The 21,170-nt window shown below is 41.5% G+C and overlaps 1 protein-coding gene across 1 annotated transcript; it reads right to left on the bottom strand.

Annotated features, from left to right (window-relative positions):
- Nucleotides 1-4,481: 4,481 nt before the first annotated feature.
- On the bottom strand, nt 4,482-20,609 carry FAN1 (FANCD2 and FANCI associated nuclease 1; the record flags this gene model as incomplete). Its single annotated transcript, XM_079540720.1, has 13 exons — nt 4,482-4,619; nt 5,484-5,612; nt 5,951-6,145; nt 7,288-7,391; nt 7,625-7,802; nt 9,470-9,634; nt 10,467-10,586; nt 11,245-11,353; nt 12,409-12,540; nt 13,041-13,274; nt 14,389-14,584; nt 15,592-15,732; nt 19,325-20,609. The coding sequence occupies 13 exons, from the start codon at nt 20,607-20,609 to the stop codon at nt 4,482-4,484; spliced, it is 3,126 nt and encodes a 1,041-aa protein (XP_079396846.1).
- Nucleotides 20,610-21,170: the final 561 nt, after the last annotated feature.

Genomic DNA, 21,170 nt, shown 5'->3' with positions numbered 1-21,170 from the left:
GATGATGTGATGGCCTATAGATCCAGGGAGGCTATAGCATATTGTTTTGTCTTTTCTAATTTAACACTGCTAAAGGCAGCCTTGAAAGCTGTAATAATTTTTATATACAAACATTACGTAAGTTTTGCACAAATATTTAAAAGCAAAGCGAGTCAGGCTTCAAATCGCACAATTTTGTCCTCAGTAGTTCTCATCCATGTCTTGTCTGGCTTCTGGTCCCTACTTCTTTCTGTGTTTGGGGGGTTCGACTCTTTATATGAGATGGAGCATTTCTAATGAACGCCGATGCTAACTGCTGGTTTGGTGTGGTTGTTAATGAGGGTTGTTTGAAATACCTATTTTCCCAGATAGCTTGTGTTCACTTGGTAAAGACTGAACTCTGAGCACAAACTCTTCCCTCAGATTTACTTTCTGGGCAGAAAACATGTGTACACAGATACTGATGTCCTGTGACTGGATCACCTTTCATATGTGTTAATGTAGTGTGCATCCATGGAGGAGGTGTTCCTTTTCCTTTCTCCCCAAAATGCATCCATTAGCAATCAGATTTTTGCTCTTTGTCATGAGCTTGCCGTTAGGCTATAGGAATCAACTTCAGGACAATGCACTGTTAACCTTAAACCATTTACTGTACATAGATAATGTAGTAGCTTTAGAAGTGCCTTTAAACAGGAGGAAAAAGTAGCAAGATTTACTCTAATGCAGCTACCTGCTCCCCCCCCCCCCTTTTTTTTTTTTTACAGCAGATTGTTAAGGTAAGTTCTGGTTCCTTCCTCTGCCTTCCCCTTTCCTTTTGTGGAAATAAGAGAAGACTATAGCTCAGGAGACAATAGGTTGTTCCTCTCAAAGGTTAAGCTCATTTTATTTAAGTCTCATGAGAGCCTCTCCTTTTCTCAGCACCTCTGATATTCAGCACTATCATGCACAGATCCCTCTCACACCCAGTTCCAGGCTGCGGCACACTTCAGCCCTAACGCATTTTGGAACAGGGGCTGGGCTGTGAGAGGCCGCATCTGTGAGGGGTGCTGATGATCCTCGTGAGCAGGGCTGGGAGAAGAGTAATCAGCAGTGCCTTCTTTTTTACCTACTAGTAGCCCCCGTGGATAATGCAGTGGACAAGCACAGCTCTTAAACCTTTGCCTTGTCACTCTCTGCTGGATGCTGCATGAAACAAACAAGAGATGGGGGTGGGAGGGCAGTAGAGTGCATCATTATCTGAAGTGAAGGCATGGGTGGAGGACAAGAGAATACTTCTGTGGAATACGTTCTCTTAACAGTGAGTCTTATAGTACCTGATCTCTGTAAAATGCAAAAGCTATTAAAGCAATGCTGAGCCTTACTGACCAGGTAAGGCTCTGAAGGCCTTGGATCAAGCTGTTCCCAGGTACTAGGAAAAAAAGTTTTAGATCATATGCAGCCTGTAGAGCATTTGAAAAAAACAAACAAACAGGGAGGGGAGCAGGGAGATTTGGAGTTGTTTATTTCTGTCTTCTGTGCAGCCTAAATCAAAGTAACAGGGGTTTTGGATGTCTATGATGGCTCAAGTATTTATTTAACAGAGTGGCCTTACAGGTGCCAGCACAGTGCTAGCTGAGCCTGCTGCACACAGGACCCCATTTTCACCAGTCTACAAATGATGTGAAGTGCAAAGCTGTGAGGAGCAGTGGCACACTGGGTTCTCACACTGCTTGGTTTGCCAGGGACGAGTGGGCTCGTTTTAAAGGTGAGCTGAGGTGTGGGAGGAAAAGGAAAAATAAACTTCCTTTTTTAACTAACCAGCACTTCCCCCCACCCTTATGCAAAGAAGCTGTGTTTGGGGCAGGTGGGGGCTTACGACATCATGTCAGATTGCTTCTGCTCAGCTCCCTGTGAGGGGAAAAATGTGCATTCACCTCAGTTGCCTAATTATGCTGCAAGACAGTCTGAGCATGATATATGGTCCCCAAACAAGCTGTTTTTAATTGCAAGCTTGCTGGAGCAGTCAGCCAACTGATTCATTACTCAAATGACTCTTATTTTGCTTTTATAATGTTTTTTTTTAAACTAGCTTACTGTTTTCCCTGGCCTGATACTTGATGTAAAGACCTCCACCATGTGCTTGGGATATTTTGGTACCAGTTTTTCCTCTTTTTTTTTTTTCTTAAATTACAATTAGAACTATGGTGTCTTTTCCTTTTTTTTTTTTCTTTTTTTTTTTTTTTCTTGTCCTTAAAGGTGTAACTTGTTTGGCTTAAAAGAACCTAGAAATGTATTAAAAAAAATAAATTACTCAAACAGGGAGCTGGTAGAATGCAACACACAGTATTTAGGCCCACGCCTGTTGGGGAAAAATGGGTGCTATGTTTAAACAAATGAGGTTGACTGTAATGAGACTTAAGAAATTTTTACCTTTCAGTTCAACAGTGGGTACAGATGCTGCAGATGGTCTTTGTAGTCTATATGTGTATGTATATGTATATAGATATACATATAACTATACATATATAATAGGGGAGGGGATGTTAAAAAATAACAGACTTGCTTAATAAGCAGTTAGCAGGAGAGTTAGGCAGGCAGAGGCTGAGAAGGAGACAAGCACAGGGACATCCCCAACTTGCATGGAAAGGACAGAGGGAGGAGAGGAGCCTGTCTGCTGCCTTGTGTTTGCAGACTGAGAGCACCTGTGACTGTTGGTTCTTCCCTTTGAGCAAGTTCTACAGCTATTTTTTTTTTTTTTCCTTCTTTAAATTTGCTTTTGAAACACAGGTACTAAAAGCTAATTTCAGAATATTCTCCACTCTACACAGTTGCCTTATCATCAGCAGGGACTGCTCTGAACATTTCTAATAGCTTTCAGAAGCAGTTTTGGTGTGCAAGTACTTCTGTGTACAAAATCAACATACAAGTGTGTATATGAATGTGTGTGTGTATATATGTATACACGTTCTCAAATTACTATTTCTGTTCACCATTTTAAAACAAAACTGTTGATGGCATTTGGTTGTTTCAAGAGTAGAAAAGCTACCGAGAAGCTCCTATTTTTGTCTGTTTCTTGTAAAAGAAAAGTGCACTATTTTGGCTGGTACCAGCTGTTATAATCATTATTTTTTGTAACTACACTGTAAACCTTGCAGGGGGTGAAACACAAATTGCAGGTTGGTAAGATTTAAGTGTACCTGTGGTGTCACTGATTACTGCTAGGTAGAGGTCACTGTGGTAGGACAACATTATTCCCCATTTTTACTGCCAAAAATCAAAGAAATTCCTTTCATTCCAGAAACTCATTGAAAAGTGTGTTACATGTAAACCCAGGCCTGCACCTGTGTGTGTGTGTGTGCGCACATGCTGGCAATACCACTTCGCTATTAACTGCCTTGTACTCGGAATGAAGATGTAGCAAGTGGGTCAAAGGTTTTGGCTTACACTCAGATGGACAGAAACATTAAAACCAAAAATTTCTAACATTTGCAGCCTCCAGTGGAAGAGACAGAAATCTGTACCTCAAGTGGCTCTAGGCAGTAGGGTTCTAATGCTGTTGCTGTGATTGGTGTAGAGTTTGCTATTTCAATTGAAACTAAAACCCTTGTGCCTGATAATGATTTACTGAGTAAAGTAGCAGTGCCAGGAAGATTATAACATCCTGATGCTGACTTGTGAATGTGAAGTAAATTAGACTAAATAAAATTCATACCTTTCCAGAGTGAATTTCAGGTGCTTTTCTTTCACTTCCTCCAACAACAAAACAGGGGGGGCTATTTGGCTTTTTTCTCCAAGAAAAGCAGGGATGCTGTGCTGAAGAAAGATGACTGATTAAGAAGAAAAAAAAAGTGTGCAGCTGATCTTAATTTCTCAGTATATTCTATTATTAAAGCATTTGCTGTCTGCATGGTAAGCAGAATGCCTGGTGGCACTTCTCAACTCCTGTCTACTACCCAAACCATCGTGGCCCATTTTTGTAGGTAGCACAGCTATTTCAGACAGGAGTTATTGAGCAAATGATCCTGTCACTCAGTCAGATACAGCAGCAAACTGAAACATTTTTAAACATGTTTTATGCCTCAAGCAATGCGACCAACGCCTGGCTCTATATTTTACATGAAAAATACAATGAAAAATTGAAATAGATACAGTGTGGAGACAGTTATAAAACCATGCTGGTCCTGGAAGGGAGCTGAAGGGAAGGTAATGAATGCAATGTGGGAATCACCAGGCTTTGCTGCCCACATTGTTCATGATAGAGAATGTTCTCAATGGTACAAAAAGCACCTGCAGCTGTTTGTCTAGACTGGACAGAGGCCCTCAATTACCCTTCACAGAATCAGTTATGAAATATGTATAGAAGAAAATGCTTTATTCTACTGCACACAAGGGACAGTTTTCTCAGACTATTCTTTAAAGCCAGAATTCAGAAGAAAACACTTAGAATAAGCAGTAACGGTAGTGTATGGCCCACCACATCCTTAGAAACAACCAAGTTACCCATGTGGTTAAGACACCTTTTGTCAACTGAGCCGTTTACTTTTAGCTCCAACTGCTTGTACGTGACAGACTTCTACAGCAGCCCCCAGCTTCTTCAGCTCGCTCAGCCAGATCATCTGCTTGTGGGACAGGCGATCGTTGGGGCCTTTCACTTCTACAAGCTACAAGGAAATGGGGATGATGAGTTGTGTGTATGTATGTGTGAAAGAAATGAAAAATAGTTCATTTCATAGGCTAAGAGAATACCTCTTTCCTTTATGGCTATTTGCAACAAAAATAATACAGACTGAACACAATGGAAGACCAGTAGGTGCTAAATGATTAATATCCCTAAAAAAGCTTGACTAAAAGAGAATGGAATATAGTAATTATCCACCAAACCACAGTCAGAGGAACTGGTCCTAAGTGATTAAAAACTGGTCCCTTACCAACCTTAACTCCCACTCATCGCCAGTATCACAGTTCCAGCTTCAACAGACTGCAACATAAAGTACAGCAGCTGCTTCAGAGAACTTTTGTTATTCAGCTGTGCTTTATAAAGGCATAACAAGATGCTCCAGCTAAGACACCCAACAGTCTTCTAGTGCTATTCCTCCACAACACAAGATGCAAACCACGACTGTTTACTCCATTTGTTTTGTAACAGAGTTCTGTAGTTGTCCTATGTATTTTTGAGTGGTGACTTTAACACCCCTTGTGAACAGCAGTGAGAATCTGTATGGCCAATTGAATAACAGTTGCTTTACTGTAATTTTCACCTAAAGGACCTATTCTGCAACACTACCTAGCCATCTCCTGCTGGTGTTTATTACATCCCATTAAAGCAACACCAAAAGATGTAATAAAACACCAGGTAAACAATCAATGACCATTTGCCATACAGCTGCTGATTAGAGGAGCAGCAGGTTTAGCTCCACCACAACAGGAAAATACAGTTTATATAGACTGACAAGTGGAAGTTGTTATATCTAAAAGGTAGGATCCACTGAGCACCACTGCCATCATCTACCTGTCTCCCAGCGTACCTTGAAGTGATTACTGTGAGTACTCCACACCACCAGATCAGGAAGCCCCCCTCTGCAGTGCCGCAGATCTTTGGAAAGTCGCCTAAAAACACCACTCAGAAACGTTCCTCCAAGGCAAGAGACAAGGCTCTGTAAGAGAAGTCACACAGTTGACCATTTCACTTTACTGTACAACCATTTCTCAATTCCCACAAGAATATTTGATGGCCAGTTAAATACAGACATTTTCCCTCTGTGTTCCTAACGATTGCTGTAAGAAAAGTGACCATTTCTGTAAAGGGTAACAGCACTTCTTAGCATTAGTGAAAACTGTGCTGAAGTCCACACTCACTTCCACCCTCACCATCAAAGAGGAAGGAGTTTGTTTTCTTAGTGCCTCAGGTCAACCTTACTAATTTTCTGAGCATTCTGAAGCTGTGTGGGAGCTTAATAAAACAGAGCACCCATCCTGGACAAGAATTATTTACCTGAACCTGCTGGAGGGAACTAAAAAGTCCCCAGCTAACCAGTGCTGCTGCTTTTCCCTCCTGCGTGGTCCAGATGTCAGCAATCAAGTTTGCCAGAGTCTCCAAAGAAGCTCCATGAAGCTGCTGGAGCCTGGCCTCAATGGCATCCCTCCTGTTCTCATAGAAGCAGTCAGTGTACAAATCCAGGGGGAACATCTGCATGAGAAGGTAAACACAGTGCTGAGGATCTGCTGGCAAAGCAGCAACTCCAAGAATGACAATGCCCTACTTTATACTGTTCTCCATCTGAACTACCACTTCGTTTACAGACAATGTAATTCAAATGCATCCTCCTCAATTTAATAGGGAAAAAATTGTAGATTACAACAAACAGTTGATGACAGTGCAGCAAACACCGGCCCCATCTCAGCCCATGCTGTTGTGGTGTTGCTTTTTTTTTTTTGAACTCTAATCAAAAATCCTATTAATACATAGAAAACAAAGGGCTTGTGCTCAGCTAACTCCCAGTTGGGATTTGGAATCCTGATCAAGGCTGCTGTGAGCCTGCAAATTCCCTTATGTCCCACCTCAACCTTCCAAAGACCAATCAGCTTGGTCTGCTTACCCTGCAAACACTTAACCTTACTTAACCCCATACAGACTTGGTCATACACAAACAGAAAGCAACTTGAAAAAGACATTTTAAGGAACACAGGTCAACCCTAATCAAAAAACAAGTTGCATTTCAGCTTTGAGAGACTCACGCAGCCATAGGCTTGAGTTTAATCCTACTGGCCTAATAAAAACCATCAGTTTGCTACATTTTCACATCACTTTAGCTCCAGCTCCCCCACTTACAAAGAGATATTTCCAGTGCCCGCTAATTAGATACAAAAGGAGATGATAGGTAAGGCAGGGCAGGGCAGATGGAGGTGGGCACTCACAAATCTGAAACCTGAAGGAAAATGCACCCCTTTAAAAGTAATTGAAGAAAATATATTGAAAATGTATTTTTAATGGAACGTGTCATCTTCAAACATGAACTATAAAATGGAATACAAGTTCTACCACTGGTTATAAAGAACACTTCAACCAGTGAGATCAGATACAGGTCAGTTGCATTTCACCCAATGAATTCCACCCCATCTGACAGTCGGTGCAGGCTCACAAGGCACTCTGCCACTGAGAAGCCCTTCAGCAACGAGCCCCACACAACAGCACACAACAAGTACTGCCAAGCCTTGTCTGAAAAGTCCCTCAGAATGAAATGTGAATACAGTCCAGAATGAGAGTGCTAACACTGCTACAGAGCCTACAACAATATGGCTGAAGGAACTAACACAGCCTTTCAAAAATACCTGATAGGAATTTCTGAAGACATCAGGTATGCCATCCATGAAAATGATATCCCACATTAGAATACCATACAGTGTAATAAACGTTGAACCCTCTCCATGAATACCTGAAAAGCAAAATTTAAAAATACAAGTATTTCAATCACAAAAATGGAAACATTATTAACTTCTACAACAATTTCATATGAAGTTCACAGACCAGAAAGGTCAGCAGGAAAACACAGAGAACATTTTGAGGAAGGAACACAATCAGACAAAAAACATGTCTAATTAATTACCTAAATTGCTTAGTAAATTGGTTCTTTGCTCCCATAGTTATCTTACTGTAAAAAAGAGTTACTGTTACCCTGATCAAAACCATTCTGTCTGTAATGAGTTAATGCAAGCTCCTCAACTGAGCACATGACTGTGGATACACTGCAGTCTTTGCCTCCTTCTTCTTCATCACTGATATCCTCCATTAGAAACACAGATTTTCCCAATCCTGTTTGAGGACACATCTTTCCCTTGATTGTAACCTGAAAATATTAAACCAATTCGTTACTTTCCAGCATCACAAATTTTCTTATTTTCTTTTTTTTTTTTTTTTTTTTAAACCAGAACTAGATTGGCTTTTGGAAGGAACTACATAAAATATTTAACTGGTTATTCCCCAAAAGCCATTCCGTTCAAAGCAAATCAGCTTTTATAAACTGGCAAATTTTTAAGGAAAAAAAAAAAGAAATTCTCCCAAAATGCTGAACTGTTACTGTTCCCATCTGCAAAACCAGGAAGAAAGAATATGGACAATAACAAATTCTGGCCTGAGATGAGCAGGGCTATAGGGAGGTGTGCTGAGGGAGAAAGGTGCTCTGCTCTGACTTTGTCTGGACACAAGGTTGGAAAGGCCCTACAAGATCATCTAAGTCCAACCGCCCTCCCATTACCAACCCATATCTCATAGCTCCTCATCCAGACGCCTCTTGAAAGCTGCCAGGGACGGCTACTCCACCACCTCCCTGGGCAGCCATTCCAGTGCCTGACCACTCGCTGAGAGAAAAAGCTTTTCCTCACGTCCATCCTAAACCTCCTCTGGTACAACTCGCGGCCATTTCCTCGGATCCTGTTTGTTGCCTGGGAGAAAAGGCCAAACCCCTACTCATCACAGCCTTCCTTCAGGAAGTTGCAGAACGCCATGAGGTCTCCCCTGAGCCTCCTCTTCTCCAGACTGAACGATCCCAGCTCCCTCAGCTGCTCCTCATAGACCTGTGCTCCAGACCCCTCACCACTTTCGTTTCCCTTTTCTGGACACGCTCCAGGGCCTCTTTCTTGAAGTGAGGGGCCCAAAACTGAACACAATACTCGAGGTGCGGCCTCACCAGTGCTGAATACAGGGGGATGATCACCTCCCTGCTCCTGCTGGCCACACTATTTCTAATGCAGGCCAGGATGCCGTTGGCCCTCTTGGCCACCTGGGCACACTGTTGGCTCATGTTCAGCCAAGCATCAACCAACACCCACAGGTTCCTTTCTTCACAGTCATCCAGCCCCTCATCCCCAAGCCTAGAGTGCTGTGTGGGGTTGTTGTGGCTACAGAGCAGGACTCAGCACTCGGCCATTCCATTCACCTCAGCCTAGTGATCCAACTTATCTAAATCTCTCTGAAGAGCCTCCCTACCCTCAAGCAGATCAACACTACCTGGGTGTATTCTGTGTAGCATCCCAGACTTCCAGATCAGGGCGTGAAGTGCCCTGATTTCTTTGCAACAGTAAAGAAAAGAAATGCTCCAATATGATGAAAGTCTATTATATAGCATAGCTGCATCGTGTATATTAGTGAAAAATAAACCCTCGCATTTTCTTGTGCCATTAACCTTATGCTCACAACATCCAATAACTTTTTCTCAAATACAGAATGCCTGAACACATAAGCAGCAATGCCCAGACTTCTTGCTCAGACTCTGACTTCCATCAGAGAAGTTCTGAGGGTGTTAGTGGTAAATTCTTGGGGTTTATATCTGGTAAGATTTGTACAAAAGTATTTTGTACATTTTTGTTTCAGAAACACATTTATATTCACTTTCCTACAGCATGAGTAAGCCGCTGGTGAACAGCTCATGCTGACAGCCTCCCAAATCACTTCTTGTCAGAACAGTAAAGGCTTATGGAGTTGGGTGTTTCAGAAGTACCCGGTATCTTTACTCACGTGTGTCACATCCTCCACAGTTATGCCTGGCAAATCATGAAAAAGGCATCTGAGCTGCCTGCAGCTTGGTGAGTCTCTGATGCGTAGAGCCCGCAGGTAGAGAGCGAGACGGTGCCCCGTCCGTACAAACGGGTCAGCCAGTCCATTCCTAATGCAGTCAACGGCCTGGCAAAGAGCCACATAACAAGCACTAACTTAGAAAGACTAACACAGATCTGTCTGTCCTTACCAAGCCCGAAGGACTAACTGATTCAGGGAGTATACGAATATGAAAACCCAGCATGTAAGATAGGGCCAGGTTTCGTACGTCTGTAATAAAGTTTTATCATCTTATTTTGCATCGGAAGGCCTCTATATTCAAACTCTGGGTGTGCTGAGAAGGAATTACTCTCCATTTGCTCTATCAATGTAAGACTGAGTAAGTTCAAATTCTAAGTAAGTAACCAGAAAAAAAACTTAACACTTGAGCAAATCAGTTTAACACTTTTAAGCCAGTTTCTTCACAGTACTTAATATGGAAACTGAAGGACCAGATCAGCTGTGCAAGAATGCAGACATGGAACACATTTTAGACAAATGCACAACTGCACCGAAGATAATCCAGGACTAAGTTGGAAATTTTAAAAATGTACTCACATTATGATTCTGATTTACTCATCTGTGACTTGGGAAAGGCATTTTGTCCTAACGTATAAATGAGGAGCCAAGACTAACTCTTCTTCTATACAATTTCCAATTTGAAATTTGGAAAAGCCTGATGTGAAATTACAAGATGCAGAAGAGACAATGCAGAAACTAGACAACTTTTGGCAGTATTTCCTTATAACAATTTCATAATCTAATGCAACAGAAAACATGGAGAAACTGGGATTTCTAACATCTGTATTTTCAGAAGAGCCCACCCAGCTATGCCTTTCACAAAACAATATAGTTTTTAAATGTTTCCACCCAGCACCTGCAGTGCTTGCAGTCATACAGCACTCAGCTGGAAAGTTACCTGCGGGGTGTTTTTCAAGTGCTGATGTAAATTCAGAGCGAGGCGATCCCACCACCGCCCCCTGCTGTCGGTACAATACACGTCCTGAGCCAAAAGCTCCTGCAGCTCCTGCACTGCTGCCTGCAGCAACGGAAGCGGGTCTTCATTAGCAAAGTCAGAAAACCAAGCTGAAGTTCCATTATATAATTTGCTTATCATTTTTCTTTCTAATTGGGTACTATAAAAACTTAGAACAATTCAAACAATATTTTTACTTCTGCACCCGAGTATTCAGTTGCCTGGGTATAATTTAGGAACTCTATTTCTATGTAAACATGTAAGTTAGCCAACCCAAGTAAAATAGGCAAAGCCTTTTTTTGAGTAATCTGTTTTGCTGTATCAAATAAATCAGAGGCCTTTGGAGAACTTGATGCCTCAGGTGAAGAGGCCAGAGATTCCACAAAAGACTTCTCTTCCAAGATTTTTCATTTTTAAAGGTAATAACCAAACTAGTGAAACACATGTACCTTCGAATAACGAAGTAATGTCTCAGAAACAGCACTACAGCACACTGCACATGGGAAATCTCTGAAGCATAAGCATACATAAAAGCAATTTTTAAAATCTGGGTTTCTTCTAATAGCTTCTACAGCAGCAAAAAAAAAGAGACACCGTATACTTGAAAGTAACGTTAAGAGAAGTGTAGGAAGCTATGGCAAACATCACCGTTTGCCATCCACATCAGAAATACAAACCAATGTATAATGCCACATTCAAAACGTTTTGCTGTTCACTTTACCTCATACATGTGAAGTCTCTGCAAAATTTCAACACCTTGAGAAAGTATCCTTGTGTATTTCCAGCCAACTGTGAAATGTCGCAGATACTCGGGTAGAACTCTGTGATTGCTGAAAGGTGAGAGGAGCTCAGGAGACCAATTTTAATTCATCTTGAAACACTCTTACGAAAATAAGAACTAAAGCATTCAAAACATGAAATGTCTTATGTATGAACCGAGTATTACAGGTACAAAGTCAAGAACCCAAATGTAAGCTAGGTAGGGCCAGTAAGCTGCATTTGTGTCACAGTTTTTGATCCCAGAGAAGAGGAATCATTAATTAACAACTTCTGCATGAGATCCAAAATAATAAGCTATTACATCACGCTTCTTTACTGCCATCTTGTTCTCTGAAGTCAGAAGGATCACCTCAGAAACTCAGCTGAACAACAGGGAAAGGCTGTAACAAGGACTTCCTCTGTGCAGGCACCTCTATGTTCCAAGAAATTACCGAGTTATTCAGATACTTTACAAAATTTCACATTGCCATAGTGTGAAACAGAACAGACCTCCACATCACTCTCTACGAATACCAGCTTAAATCAGTTGCATTGACAATGAATACGTCAAATTTAATGCTTAAACTTTCTGTGCATCATTAAGCCAGAAATCAAAATAATTAAAACAGTAACTAATGAAGGATGCCTCAAAAATAGTCCACATTACTTCAGTTCTCAGATCTTTAGTTATGTTTCCTGAATGACACACGCTTGGAAGTTTCGACAGATGAATAACCCAGTATGTTTTCCCATAACCTTTGCAACATTCTTTTGTTCACAGTGAATTTTCAACTCTGCTGATTGTTACTGGCCTAAAAGCCATAAAACCAAACTATGACAAGGGAAAAATAAGGCTCTTGTTCTCCCACACTGGCATGTAGAACAGAAATGTCTGAGTGCCTTATCCATGCCTACCGATTCATTCCCAAGGCTTTAGGAAAAAAACAAAGCCTTTTCATATATAGCACCTAAAAGCTAAACAAACAGCAGGAAGTTCAGAGCTTTCAAGAACATTCAAGCTCCTTAATTTTATTAGGCTTGAATGAGTTTAACAGCCTCCCTCCAAACAAAAATTAAGACAATGCACCTAACAGTCACATATGAACAGCAGTTTCCAGTTTACTACCTCAAGGAGGGGTGATCTTTCAGACTGTTCCAGGTTTCTTTTGCACACACATACAGATGATGAGCTTCTTCCCAGTTCCCATTTACCATTGCAGTGGCTATATCGTTTGACAGGTGAGCAGCATTTGCATACCTAAGGGAACAAAAACATAATTACTGCTTTAGAATCAAGAAGCATTTATAATTAAAATAGATCAATTCCTTCATACAATACTTTCTAAAAATTCCCTTCCAGTCTCCAAAGCTACTGAACCATGCAGTCAACTTTATTCTTAATCTTGTACAATCAGCAGAGATGCAGATGTTACATTTTGAAGTATTTATAAAACCGGGGAACATATTTTTAGTTTTGTTCAGGATTTTTTCTAATAGTCATCACAGCAATGTCAGAAACAACTTTCACCAGCAGATGACCATTAAGCAAATTAATATTCTATTCTGGTTCAGCGTACAAGCTATTGTGAATTACAAGTCTAACACAGCCACAGAAAAGCATCTTAGATCACTGCAAAAGTGCAATTCTACTTATTCACATCTGCAGTTCTACAAAAGTATCTTATTTGCCTACGTAAGTACTGTAGTAAGGCTTCTGTAGAAGAAAACAGACTTCCAAATTGCCAAAGCTCCCCCTACCTGATAAGATCTTCTCTGTCCTGGAAGACTTGTGTTTTCCTATTCACAGCATAACTGGGGAACACCATACGTCCCATGTTTGCCATAAGAACTGTGAAGAGCTGCCCTTGACCAGCACTGCCAGCTTCTTCATCCTCCACTGATTCAGACAGGGAAAATAGCAGCAGGATTCGAGAAAAGACAGCTCGAGGGCCTTTACATATTCTGACTGATCTTCCAGCCAGATCCTTTGCCCTGGAAGAACAAGTGAAGTGATTATACAAATCATCTTCCCCCATCACTAATAAGTATTTGAATATTCAAATGCACTATGAGAATTGTTTTATTCTCACACAATCTAATGTTTAACCTCCACTTTCAAAGAATATCCTGAGCCAGAAGGGACCCACAAGTCCAACAAATCCTGGCTCCACACAGGACCAGCCAAAATTCAAACCCTATGCCTGAGAGCTGTATCCAAACACTCCTGGAACTCCAGGAGCTTAGGGCTGTGACCACTGCCCTGGGAAGCCTGCTCCATGCATAACCACTCTTGCAACTTTTCCCCCCAAAAGCCCCTTGAGAAACAACACAGAATCCACAACCTAAAGTGAAAATGCTTTAACTAAAAAAAAAAAAAAAAAAAAAAAAAAAAAAAAAAAAAAAAAAAATCACAAGGACCAAGCCCCAGGAAGAACAGAATTGGAACTAACTGCCCTTTGAGTGCAACCACTCCTGTGCTACACCAAGTGTTGCCAACATGCATCAAGATGTGGTTAGCTGTTAGGGCAGCATTTAAAGATCACAATTTTAGATCCTGTGGTTTAGAATCTTCATAAAGTCATTTCGTACAAGATAAGATTTCTGTTCACAGGGCAGCACAGATTTATACAAGATTTCCTCTAACCTTAGAGAGCAACTAGTATTTTAGCTGTTGACTACAGAGGAAGGCAGTACCTTCTCAAAGCTGATACAATTAAGCAAGTAACTGACAGCCTTTTTTCTTGGAGAGGGGTAGGGGACATTTCTAGAATCCAAGTTTACCAAGTTCTTTTCCATTTCCTGAACACATTTTTTCTTAACCTTCCTTCATATAGTTTAAGTAAACAACAAAAAAAAGGGATAATAGTGCCCAGAGCAGAAAAGCACGGCGCTGTTTTAAAAGGGGTTTGATTCTTCCCCTTCTGTTTGATCCAGAAATTATAAGTCAGTAAACTGTGAATCAATATTTAACACTGCCTTTTTATTATTATTATTATATTTGAATTTACTGAACTCTCATCAAAAGGCATGTTGATTTAGTTCTTCAAAAGATAACATGCATCTGCTTGCAAAACTTAACTGCAGATTTAAACAGCTTAAGAGGTACCTTTTTAAAATAACAGTCCCAATACCAGCCTGATTCCTGCTGAAGATGGAACGTTGTTTTGCCAACCTCAGGAAATCATCCACAAGTTGTTGTTTCTGACCATTTGGATTTGGCAAGTGAAAGATCTTTGCTAAAGATTTTAGTTCAGGGGCAGAAAGCAAATCCAAACCTTCACACAGGTCTTCCAGCTCAGATTCTAGAAATAAAACAATCCACATACGTTTGTTATACATGCACACTCAAGCAACAGTTCAAAGTATAGCATATTGATATAACCCAATTTAATGATTTAGATTCTTCAAAAATATATTACTGATGCTACCCAGTCCAGCTTGAACTTCATTATTTTCAAAGGTCCAGTACGAAGGAATGGAATAATCAGAAAAAATCCCTCGGTAAAGCAAAGCAAACACAAGGAAATTTTGCTAGGTCACAAAATCTGCTGTTCAGAAAGAGCCTCAGTCTTCCTGATGATTGAAACCGTTTGCCCAGTGCAAAAAAACAAACGGACTGCCAGGGAGAAGCATGAGCAGGGCTGCGCCACAGGGAGCAGTCAGCCAGGAATCAAGGGTGATCACAGCATGGGCAGTGCCTTCACCATCCCCCTGTGCAGCCCCACCATTACTGAGAGAATGGGCAGATCAAAAGTCCTGGTAACAGCCTCTACTGGCAGCCCCAAGAAAGACATGACGATGGTTCATCTAAAAGACGAGCCAGACATTGGGTTAGAAACAAGCCTACAGTTTAAGTCTGAGTCCCATCCACAGTAAATGGCTGTAGGTGAGACTGGAAACAAACAACTGGAAGCACTGGTTAGAGGTCCACCCAGCAAACCATGACAGAGATGAAGACAGGTACGCCTGTAAGACAGCTCCTGGCACTACTGAGAGATACCAACTGGAGCTCCTGGACCAACGTGCAGATGATGCACAGCTCAGGGTCTAAGATGAGGCTGATGAGGGCAAGTAAGGCCTACAGGTGCATCAGTGACACTAACATTTATTCATCTCTCCCTACTATCTCCTATGCACTGTTTTCATTATTAATGCAATATAACATGGGGCTCATGGACCCAAAACCTTTAGTTATTGTGCTCTTCTAATTCTCATGGGAAGGACAAACACGTAGAGCATTAAATGCTAACGTGCCACAACTCCATATTTTACTTATAATACTTTGAACACTTACCAATGCAGGCCATACCTGTTTGCAAAAATCTGGCTTCAACCAGTTCTTCAATTATTGGTGACAAATCCTTAGCTATCTCTTCATACTCAATTTTGTTCACTTTTAACCAGTTCAGCTTACGTTGAAAAAGTCTCACATACAACTTCTGCCCACCAACTGCAAATTGTAGTTGAAACAAGGAAGCAAAACAAGAAAATTAAATTCTAGAACCTGACGCTATGCATACCTCACCTACAAAAAGAACTTAAATGCAGATGTCCTCTAAAACACATTTTAAACCTGCCTGCACCCTTAAGACAAACTTGGTAAGATAACAGTAATTATCACAAAGTATTTGATAGGTAATGAACATTGCCACAATGTATTTTGGCAATGCTTACCCTTTAAGGAATGGTTTATTGTCTAGGAAAAGGCAATTCCATTTTTCAAGCTGTGTGATATTAAACAGATCTTTTGCTTTCTTTAACACTCACTCAATAACTAACCACCTGATGATGGAGCAACAAAAGAAGTTGTCGAGTGATTTCAGAATCACACAATACATCTCAGTGTATCTGTCTTCAGACTCTTATCTTTACCAAAGGTACAAAGGTACATAAGTTTTACAGTACATCAACTGAAGGAGTAAAACAAAAACAAAAAAAACCAAACAAAACAAAACCAACCACAAAAATACTCTTTGATGTTTTATCAGGGAAGATTTCACTTAAAGCAACTTTAAAAAATACTATGAATTTACTAACTATGCTGAAATTCAACCAAATAAAAACTTACAACATCTTAGCAGAAAAATGCCTAGTCACTGTTATTACCTTCAGCACCCTTTTAAATACCTACCTCACTTGTCACTCCTCATCAATTTGCTTATCCCTGTCTGTTGCTGCTGAACTGAAACTGATCCTTAATAAAAACACACTGAAACACTACCAGACATAGATATGTTTAAGAAATAAGAATTGATTTTTACATGCTTATTTAACTGTTCTCTTGTCCTCACGCAGACTTCTTCAGCCTTTTTGTTAATAGAATGTTTCCAGGCTCAGTTCACTGACATAACTACATTCAGACACCTCAGCTTGTTATTTTCTCTGTAAGGTTATCTCCCCATTTTTCAAATCTGGAAGAAAAGAGTTGAGTAACACACTGACATCCTTTCTCCACCATGAAATCTGACCCAAATCAGCCTGTGGGAAATTTTCAGGAAAGGCATGTGAGGACTGTTTTCTTTCTAAAGGATTTGAATAACAAATATAAAATAAAAATGACTAACAAATAACAATTTAAAAAGTATATGCACTTTTTCTTGTTATGATAACCAAGAAGCAACGCTTGCTTGGGTAGAAACTACGAATGTGGAACAAACATCCCATCTACCTGAACTATTCATTCTGTCCAAGGTTTCTTGAAGGTAAAAAGTGTTCCATCACTTGTCCAGAATTCATTCTCTATTGACTTAATGCTTTCCAACCACATTTCTTGTGCTGCTGGCTCACCATCCCTTGCCGAGTGGCCTTTTCTGACTCCTGATAAATAAAGTCCTATGTTATCATCTCATCTTACTTAAGATAGTCTCAACTTATGTCAGCATTTTAAGTGCTCGGTGTTACTGCATTTCATTATTACAATACAATCTAAAATAATTTGACTGTAAGGAAGCAATCACTGTAGAAATGCCTAAGTGTAGAGGTCTACTTCCTCCCCTGAAGTTTCTTCACCCTTTCTTAACAATCATCTCTTTACGTGGTTGGAGTTAACTCAGCTGACTTGTCCACTAGGACAGATGAAATAACACTAATATGGTCTTCCAGCTGCTTTAATGTAAGACCAGAAGACCTTTTCTGCAGGCTGCCTGATCACAGCTTAAGTGCTCCATAAAGAAACAGATGTGTTTACTTTTTTTTTTTTAAATAAAGGAACTGAGACTACTCATCAGGGCTCTCTTTTTCCTAAAAAGCATGAACAAACATGTCTCCATTTTTGTCACCCAGCACTCTGTACTAAAACTTTGTAACATCATATGCACTAACCCAACATCACGCTGCTATTCTCCACATCTACAAAAGGCATTAGCAATAATTTTGTTGAAAGCCTCCGACTGGGCTTGGAAAAATTTCACATAGTTGTTAGTCATAAGCTACGGCCTTGATACTCTCTTTTCTAATGTCCTGTGGTGTCAATCTACAGTGTTGTTAGAACTTTCTAGAAACAAACATTAAAGAACACAGAGCTCTAAATAATTAAGATAGTTTTCTTCCAGTCTGCAGTAAGACAGAAAATGGAGAAACAGCTGGTCTAAAGACAGTATGCTAGTGCAGGAAAAAAGTGAATAGGAGGGAATTGCTCAGGTTGGAAAAGACCTTAAAGATCATTGAGTCCAACCACAACCTAACCATACTACCCCAGCTCTAACAACCCTCTGCTAAGTCATGTCCCTGAGCACCACATCCAAACAGTTTTTGAACACACCCAGGGACAGTGACTCAACATCCTTGGGTAGCCTATTCCAATGCTCAACAACCCTTTCTGTGAAGAAGTTTTTCCTGATATCTAACCTAAATATAATCTCTAGAAAGGAAAAAGAGCAAGATGCGTGTCAGTTTTGAAATACTAGTCTTCTTCAGTGTGACACACTCCACAGACTACTAGCTAAACCAAGCTGACCTAACACAACACATCGCTAAGTGCAGAATGCTTTCCAACTGATTTTCTACCAGCAGATACGCACGTAACATTTTGGCAGTTCTGCACATTCAGCTCAGATGCACACAGCTCATAAGAGCGTAAGCATACAAATATTTTGTCAGGTATCTGTGTGTTACCACAGTAGCTGACGGCAACATGGACAGCTATGGCTGCAATACTCTAAGGTGAGTATTCTTCTAGTTAATACAAACTTATTTCTATTTTGATGCCCCAAGTTAGCAGAAATACTGGTAAATCCATTCTTAATTACAACTTATGACAAATTAAAAGCATACATGTAAATTTGGAGGGATAGTTTTAACTCGGGTTAAATTCCGCCCTTTTTACAGTAAAACCTTCTGTGTAGGATTCAAGCAACATTTAAATGGTGGGTTTAAATCTCAAATATTATGGCTAATGAGAGTTAAAAGCACCATGAGACTTGCAAGAAAATGACTGGTAATTAGCAGTTAGCATTCATAATAATAACTGGGATAACTATGTATTCAAACCAAGCATAAAAGTCACCTGGAAATGTGCAGAACCAGAGCTCAGAAACACACCATTTCAGAACTACTTTTTTCAAGGTCTGTGTGTATAGCATAGACCTCTTTGTAACCACATTTTGCAGAATTTCCATGTGTATTATTCATAAAAACTTCAGTGTTTCACTACAAAAGAAACCAAAAAAGCAAAACACAGTGCTAACTGATAACTATTCCTGTGAACTGAAGTTAAATGCTGAAGCAAGTTGACTTAAGATTCTATTAAAAAAAGGTATTTTGCAAGTTAAGCTACAGAAATATGCACAATCATATATACATACTTTAAATTCTCTCCTTACTTCACCCATCTCTTCCCCATTTATTATTACAGTCCATTAAAGCAGCATTTGGTAAGTTTACCTGCAGGAAGCTTCTGGAGGGACGCGTCTCCTGAGAAAAAGGACTTTCTTCCATTAAGTTTAACAAGCTGAATTGCCTGTTGGTACAGTGCTCTTCACTCAAAACTATGAAACAGTTCTCTCTACAAAAGACAGCATGATAATATAAAAACAGACAGATACCTGATAGTTGGCAGAACTGAGTAATAACGTTCATATCTTGCTCATCAAAGAGTCTCAGATCATCTTCATTCTCCAACACTGCTTGCAACACCATTAAAAAGTTTCGGAGGTAATATGGGTGACTAGGAGAGCTAACCTCATTTATTTTATTTAAAATATCACCAACAGAATTTTGAGAATCCACCTTTTCCACAGTTTCTGCTAAGTTATGATTAAACTCATAATTAAAGTCTTCAAGAACTTCCACAGGAAGTACCTGTTCATCACTGTCATTAAAGCAGCTTTGCGTACCACAGTCCACTTCCATCTCTGAAGACGGAACACGCTGAGCACGAGGCTGTGCCTCAACCTCTGAACTGCTCACCAGCCCTGCTGAGGTACCAACAGCCAGATGTGTTTGAGAATTACTGGGACTGAGCACCACGCCTTTAGATCTACTTCCCGCTCTGGAGTTCCTTGCGCCAAACAGCACTCCATCAGCTGGTAACGATACCTGAACATCTGTAACATCTCCCTTATTATATTCGTCTATTTCAGTTTGAAATTCAAACTCTTCCAAGGGATTTTGCTCCTGGTGCACTCTCTGAACAAGCTCGTTTTCTTTCTGAGAACTACTCCCAGCACAGATGTCATCAGCACTGCCATCCAGTGCTGCAGCACTGCCACACATGCTGTGAGCAGCTGGAGGCGAGGAGTCCATCTCCTTATACACGATCTGTTTTCCCCTCTGGATGCGACGTCTTCTGGACAGTTTAGATGACAAGCTTCCCAAAGAAACGACTTTAACCGTTTGCTCCAAGGGCTCAGTGTAAACATCACCGGCTGGACCCCGACTGCTAAAATAAGGACTAACGTGCTGCACTGCCCTGCCTTCTGTTTTCAGCACTCTGCTTTGGGAAGGACTTGTCCTCAGATGCGAGGGCTCCGAGCAATACGGGCTGGAATTACCGCTCACAGGTGTGCCTGGCAGACTCTGTGTGGTGCCGAGCACCGCACCCCCATCACCACCAGCAGCAGCAGCACCCAGCCCGGCACAGCCGCTTCGACACAGCCGGTCCATGTGCTGGTTTATCCCGTACCTCGGCACCAGCTGCCCACACACGGGACAGCTAACTTTAGCAGGAGGCGCGTTGTTGAATAACGAAATAATAGAGCAGGACTGCGGAGGTATAGAGGGCGTTCCTTTATCTTTCGCTTTCCTCGCCGCTTCTTTCTTTTTCTTCTTTGCACTCGGTGACAAAGCGATCTGGGCTTTTCTCCTTCCTGAAGACCTGGATTCGGACATGATGGAACTTCAGAGCCTTCCCGCGGCATTGGCGACTACTGCCTTTGCACGACCCATCCGGCCCGCAGCACTCCCCGCACTCCTCCGGCGCCCTCACGGCCCCGCCGAGCCCGCCCAGAGCCCCCGCGCCGCGCTCAAGTGCCGCATCGCCACCTGAGGCCCAACGGCCGCCCGCGCCCAGGCCCGGAGCCGCCCGCCGGCAGGTCGTGCAGCGCAGCGCCGAGCTGAGCGGACGGCAGGCACGGGCAGCCGAGCGCGGAGCGGCAGCGCGAAAGGCACGGCCCGCAGCCGGGAAATCCCGGCGGGGCTACGCCTGAACAACGCCCGCGAGAGCTCTGAGCGAGTCACGTGGGGCTTACGCTTCCCAGCACTGCCGAAATAGCTCTACCTTGGTCAAAGCGCGGTAAGAACAATAGTGGGTGCTGCCTTAAAAGCAGCTATGGCCTCCCTGCTTCACATTCCTCCCTCCTCAGAGAGTTGTCTGCTCCTGGAGGAGTCCACCTGCGACTGTGCAGGAGCAGCACAGCTGAGGCAGAGTTAAGATGAATACAGCAAATAACC

This window comes from Tetrao urogallus (genome assembly GCF_951394365.1).
Source record: "Tetrao urogallus genome assembly, chromosome: 11".
Classification (NCBI taxonomy): domain Eukaryota; kingdom Metazoa; phylum Chordata; class Aves; order Galliformes; family Phasianidae; genus Tetrao; species Tetrao urogallus.
Note: the sequence above shows the minus strand (reverse complement) of the source record. Positions and strands in the feature narration are given on the sequence as shown.